This window comes from Tarenaya hassleriana, unplaced genomic scaffold (assembly GCF_000463585.1).
Source record: "Tarenaya hassleriana unplaced genomic scaffold, ASM46358v1 Cleome6, whole genome shotgun sequence".
NCBI classification, from domain to species: Eukaryota; Viridiplantae; Streptophyta; class Magnoliopsida; order Brassicales; family Cleomaceae; genus Tarenaya; species Tarenaya hassleriana.
The window spans coordinates 1,793,045-1,800,089 of record NW_010968505.1 but is presented as its reverse complement, the minus strand read 5'-3'; the positions used below and the strand labels follow the sequence as shown (position 1 = coordinate 1,800,089).

General features: G+C 41.3%; 1 protein-coding gene across 1 annotated transcript; it reads left to right on the top strand.

The window, feature by feature from the left end:
* On the top strand, positions 1-2,719 carry LOC104799040 (cytochrome P450 71B12-like). The gene is made up of 4 exons (XM_010521343.2): positions 1-82; positions 537-982; positions 1,447-1,884; positions 1,979-2,719. Exons 2-4 carry the CDS (start codon positions 545-547, stop codon positions 2,591-2,593), a joined length of 1,491 nt encoding a protein of 496 aa, XP_010519645.1. The 5' UTR covers positions 1-82; positions 537-544; the 3' UTR covers positions 2,594-2,719.
* The last annotated feature ends 4,326 nt before the right edge of the window (positions 2,720-7,045 follow it).

The following is a 7,045-nucleotide window of genomic DNA, read 5'->3' as shown; positions in this document are numbered from 1 at the left end:
TATAAATAGAGCTTGTTATTAAAATACCAACCAAATACAATTATACACCACACGTGATCCATCTTCAAGCAACACAACAAAGGTCTCTCTCTCTCTCTCTCTCTCTCTCTCTCTCTCTCTCTCTCTCTCTCTCTCTCTAGATATTAAGATTTAACAGAGATTCTTTTCCAGTTTCTTGGATTTTAATTCACGTTGCAGATTCTTTAATTGCCATTATTATCAATTTATTCGAATAGTTGCAGTTGCATCTATTCAGGCTCTGGCAAAGTGTCTGCGACTAGCATTCATCAAATCTAGGGTTTTGGACTATTTACTTCTGCATGGTATTCAGTTTCCATGCATTTTTTCTTATGTTATGTTCTATAGATAAGAGATTCGATAGAATAAGCTATTTTGATAATCAAAGTGTTATTATAAAAACTACAAATCTAACATTATATATATATATATATATATATATATATAAAGATTTACGAATCAAGAAGTTATCACAGGCTTTGAAAACAAATCTAACCACGGTCCATTTCCATGGTTAGGAGGCAAGATGAGTTACTGGCTTGTCCTTGTATGCATCGTCTCTGCCCTTATTCTCATCGCGAGGAAGACGGGAAAGCGTGGGAACCGTCCTCCCGGACCGCCCGCCCTTCCCATCATAGGGAACTTGCATCAATTAGGACTGAAACCACATCGTTCCCTCTTCGAATTATCGAAGAAATACGGTCCAATCATGTATCTAAAGCTCGGAAGTGTGCCTACCGTAGTGGTATCGAGCCCCGAGACTGTCAAAGAAGTACTGAAAACGTACGATGTCGAGTGTTGTACACGGCCTCATCTTGCTTGCCCTGCGAAACTCACTTACAATTACAGTGACCTGGCCTTTTCGCCTTACAATGAATACTGGAGAGAGTTGAGGAAGATGAGCACTCTCGAACTCTACACGGCGAAAAGGGTCCATTCATTTCGGTACATAAGAGGGGAAGAGGTTGCCTCATCCGATCTTTTTACGGAATCGCCAGCTGGCTTGTCCTTGTATGCATCGTCTCTGCCCTTATTCTCATCGCGAGGAAGACGGGAAAGCGTGGGAACCGTCCTCCCGGACCGCCCGCCCTTCCCATCATAGGGAACTTGCATCAATTAGGACTGAAACCACATCGTTCCCTCTTCGAATTATCGAAGAAATACGGTCCAATCATGTATCTAAAGCTCGGAAGTGTGCCTACCGTAGTGGTATCGAGCCCCGAGACTGTCAAAGAAGTACTGAAAACGTACGATGTCGAGTGTTGTACACGGCCTCATCTTGCTTGCCCTGCGAAACTCACTTACAATTACAGTGACCTGGCCTTTTCGCCTTACAATGAATACTGGAGAGAGTTGAGGAAGATGAGCACTCTCGAACTCTACACGGCGAAAAGGGTCCATTCATTTCGGTACATAAGAGGGGAAGAGGTTGCCTCATTGATAGACTTTGTCAAGGAATCGGGTTTATCGGGAACTCCGGTTAACTTTAACCGGAAGATGATGAGTTTGTCCGGGAGTGTGATTTGCAGGATCGGTTTCGGGATGAATCTTAGAGGGAGCAAACTCGGGGAAAAGTACGAAGAGGTGGTTCTCCAAGCCATGAAATTGCTAGGCGATTTTCCAGCCACGGATTTCTTCCCGTATTTTGGTTGGATCATCGATAGGATCACGGGACTGCAAAGGAATTGTGGGAAGATCTTTCAAGAGCTCGATGCGTTTTACGAACAAGCGATCAAATTGCATTTAGAAAACGAGAGTAGAGATGGCGAGGAAGATATCATCGACTCGCTCCTCAAGATGGAGAAGCAAGAGCTCGGCCTCGGCCAATTCCAACTTACCCGAAATCACATCAAAGGAATTCTTGTGGTAAGATATGAAAATTAATATCCATGTGTTAATTTTTTGTTTTTACGTAACGGTTTTTTTTATTTTTATTTTTATTTCTCTCTACCCGTTATAGAACATACTGTTGGCCGGGATAGACACTTCTGCCCAAACCGTGACATGGGCGATGACACATTTGATCACAAACCCGAGAATCATGAAGAGAGTACAAACTGAACTCAGAGAACGCATCAAGAACAAAGACAGCATCACCGAAGAAGACATGGAAAATCTCGACTACCTGAAAATGGTGGTCAAAGAAACACTCAGAATCAACCCGGTAGCGCCCCTTCTGATTCCAAGAGAGGCAATGAAAGATGTGAAGATCAACGGCTACGACGTTCCGAAGAAAACAAGGATCCAAGTCAACATATGGGCGATCCATCGCAATCCTGAGGTCTGGAAAGATCCCGAACGTTTTATCCCCGAGAGGTTTAAGGATAGTCAAATGGATTATAAAGGCCAGAACTTCGAGCTGCTGCCCTTTGGAAGTGGGAGGAGGGTATGTCCTGGTATGGGGATTGGCATGGCTTTGGTGCACTTGACACTTATGAACCTTCTTTATCGGTTCGACTGGAAGCTTCCGGAAGGAATGAAGATCGAAGAGGTCGATCTAGAAGAAGCGTACGGACTCGTGACGCCTAAGATGATACCGCTTCAACTCGTCCCCATCTCGACGCCATGGACTTAAAGCCGTTCTCATTGTTCAGGTTCTATATATAATGTTTAAACAAGTGGATATCAAGTGTGTATGTGTTCGTATGGTAATTCTCGCGTTAGAGATGTTATTATATATAATCAATATAGTTTGGTCCGTTTGGAGCGTGTTCTAAAACTTGGATCGAATCATGTAATTAAAAATGGAGCAAACCATTGGAGAAACTTATAGATAATTACATATATGCTCCTCTAGATTCATCGCTTAACGGGTATGGCCCTTGCCCTACCAAACCATTAGAGAAACAACTCTTAGACTTACCATTTTGAATTCGAAGCCAAAGTTCATAATGGATTGAAAAAGGAATCCCCAAACATAAGATTTAAAGATAATTATTTTTGCTATTTTTTCCAACGCTTTCAATGGTTTCTCAAAAATTTCATTTTGTATCTACCTATCTATGGATCTATCTCGAAGCGGACCTACATGAAATGGGGTGTGGATCACAACCCCTTAAAAACATTATTTTTTTTATAAAATTTTTAAATTTATGAATAAAATCATCAAATACCTTTATAAAAATAAAATTTGACTATATAAAATTTTATATATATATAATTATTACATTTTTATAGAATTTTTCCAAATTCGCCACTATTTCTATCTATATATTATTGATGCAATTTGAAAAGAACATCTATAGTCAGTCACTTTTATAATATACCTAAAGAGATATATCGGGTGTGTTGAATTATATAATTCAGTCACATGTGCTGGCAGTGTGGTCCACGTAACAATCTTGGATTTTTTTTAAAATAATCGTGAAGACTAATAAAAGAAAGAGGCATCAGCCACGGGTTCCATCATGCACCAGTCAGTAAAGTGTCGTGTTCTAATTCTATTTGCTATATGTAATCATCATGTGTTATTATCTTCCTCTGTAACATTCTTTATAATTGTTTTGGTTCTTGAGTAAAAGGTAACTTTTAATTTATTTTTACGGAATCGCCAGCGGGTAAATTGCATTAAAAAATAAATTCTGACACCACACGCTACCTTTCTGTGTAATTAATTCAATTGCGTAAATAATTACCCTTCAATTTTTTAATCTGATCTAAATACACGTGCTCCATTTCTGTCGCTCTTTTTTTTAGTTTATCTTTCACATATATATTTTTAATATTAACTTTTCCCACAAAACAATCGATTAGACTTTGTGTTAGATAACTTTAGATAATTTTAGAACTAAAGATTAAATAGATTAAATTTCAGTTAGATTTAAAGGAGATATATTGTATAAATTGCAAAAAGGAAACTCTCCATTTTACTCTAGAAATCTGCATAACTTGATTATATTTTCTTTTGCATCATTAGGTTAAAATCATATATGTTGTATATATACAGAATTTGTAACAACGATAGCCGAAAACATTCTTTGAACACGAGCTCCTTTGATACATATCATGGTATCAGAGTCCGACCATCAGTAAAACACGAATCCAAATCTCTGTTTCATGAATTCCGGTGACTCTTCGAACCTCGACTCGACTGAAGGTGCATCTCCAATTTTGGATTTGAACCCAACAATGGTTGTCCCACCGACTGCCTCCGAATCTGTTCCTATCATGCGGAGAACGATCTCTCCGCCAAATGACAACCCCAGACTTGTGCTTTCCCAACCTTTGCTTTGAGGTGACAACTACGACGAGTTATCCGTCGAAGTCTCGGAAGAAGTTTGGATTTGTGGGTGATACAATTCCGAAATCCGGCATCACTTCATCGAATTTCGAAGATTGGGATGCAAACAACGCCCTAATCACCTCTTGGATCAAAAACACGATGGAATATCATCTCCGCTTCGATGTTGTTCATCACGAGTATGCTCGAGACTTATGGGATTATTTGAAGCGACGGTTTGGAAAGACTCACACACCCGTCTCCTCCTTATTTGCAGTGATCTCGCGAACTGCCGACAGTTCAAATTATCGGCCGAAGCTTACTTTGGAAAATTGACCAAACTCTAGGATGATTTGGCCAATTTTCGATCTCTCCGACACTGCAAATGTTGTGACTGCACCTGTGACATTGCCACTACTCTCGAACGAGAACGGAATGAGGATCGACTCTATCAATTTCTATTGGGACTCGATAACTCCAAGTTTGGCACAATGAAGTCAAATTTGCTTTCTCGCCAGCCGCTACCGAGTATTGAGGAAGCATACAATCTAGTCTGCCAGGATAAGGATACCAAAATCATCTCTCAGCCAGTTGATGATCCACCTGAGGTCGTCCATTCAATGTTCTCGCGACTCCAAAGGCGAAACCTCGCCAAGATGACAAGGACAAATCTGTCCTCTCATGAATTGCGATCACGTGGGTCATGTTGTTGATTCCTATTTTCAACTCATTGGGTTTCCCGAATGGTGGGGAGAATGCCCACGAAATCAGATTGGGGATCGTGGCCGAGGAACGCAACCATCTGATTTCGTTCGGAATGCTGTTGTAAGAGGCAATGTGGAGCAGGTTGTATCTCATTCATTTGCTCTTCCTACTGTCGATTTTGATAAACAGCTTTTTAGTGTGATTAGTCAGCAACAATGAAACACGTTGATGACGACCCTCAATGCTACCAAAGTGGACAACCCCGACTATCTCACTGATAAGCTTTTGAAAAATCCTTGGATACTTGATACAAACTGTTGTCAATACATGATGTGTAACGACCCGAAACTGCTACGGAATATTAAAATTATCCTCACACACCAACACAAGACCTTTTAGTCCTCACTCGCACACATCCTGCAAAGTACTTCCCAGGAGGTCATCCATCTTAAGATTACTCCAAAACGAACACGTTTAATTCTGGAGTTCTCTCGAGATGGGAAACCGAAAAGGTAGATGCATCTTGTTGCTATGAGTAGCTCAATCAATTCATTTAAGTTATCTTTGACTGTATAGTCTCATACCTACACAATCCTCGAATCTCTCTCATTCCGATGGGTTCAATTCATCCCTGTACCCCCTACCCAGAAGCTCGTCACGAGCCGCTCCTTGTCCGTGCCTCTCGTACCGCCGATCACTTCCCGCCCTCCTACGGTATCCTGGACTGTAACAGGCCCACCAGCTTCCGTCTGGTTCATCCTTGAACCACACCGTACTAGGAGAGTATCGGCTCTGATACCATTTGTAACGACCCGAGATCGCTACGGAATATCATAAGTTATCCTCACACACCAATACGAGACCTTTTAGTGTGTTTTATCTTTACTCGCACACATCCCAAAAAGTACTTCCGAAGAGGTTACCCATCCTAAGACTACTCCAAAGTGAGCACACTTAATTTTGGAGTTTTCTTGAGATGAGCAACCGAAAAGGTAGATGCATTTTGTTGCTATGAGTAGCTCAATCAATTCATTTAAGTTATCTTTGACTGTGTAGTCCTATACCTACACAGTCCTCAGATCCCTTTCATTCCGGTGGATTCGATTCATCCCTATATCCCCTACCCAGAAACTCGTCAGGAGCCGCTTCTTGTCCGTGCCTCTCGTATCGATGATCACTCCTCGTGTTGGTTGTAATGCTCTAGGATGATCCGTGATATGACATTTTGACTTTGTATTGATTCATTGATTTATGAATGCATTACATTCCCGTTATATGATTGGCATGTTTGTTATATTTCGGTATCCTTGAATCATTATAGAATGATTCTAAACACCCTGGTCAGTTATCATTGTGGGAACAATGATGAATTAAGACTAGCATGAGGTGTGATCGATGCATTGGATGCATATCACAATCATGGGTACTCGTTGTGAACGAGTGACTGGTTGACCCGCATGAGATTGTCACATGGACAGAGTCATGACTTGAATCTCTTACAGCGGTTCGTTCTTGGATCCTCAGACCTGAGATGTCTAGAGTATCTGATATGAGGAGTGCGTGTCTTGACTGCGTCAAACGTCGTCTTTAACCGGATGATTATAACGGCGTTGATCAGATACGTTCACGAATCATATGGAGATAGTAGACATGCAATATGGGACTTGTCACTTCCTCAACAGGAGAGATATCGCTGGGCCCTCTCGTGGAAGTCGGACTATGAAAAACGCGTGGCCACGCTATAGATGAAGTTGCATCTATTTTATTAGTCGATTTGCCAAGACGAGAAAGCAGTTGAACTTGAAGGGTGGCTCAAACCATGCCCTTGTTCAACATATGATATCGTGAGACAAAAGATCAGAACTCGAGCTGTTACTGCCTTGGTTAGATCACCTCTAACTCAATTCAATGTGGGTAGTCATGGCGTCTTGCTAGAGGCTAACCATGACTTGTAGATCGGGAATGGTTCTCGAGGCTGCTGCCACTGGGAATGGGCCTACAGGGTCATACACCATTAGGGATGGACTTATATGTGAAGTATCGGAAAGGAAGACTTGGATATGGTCGAAAAACGGTTTTCGGATCAAATCAGAGTGTCGGAAT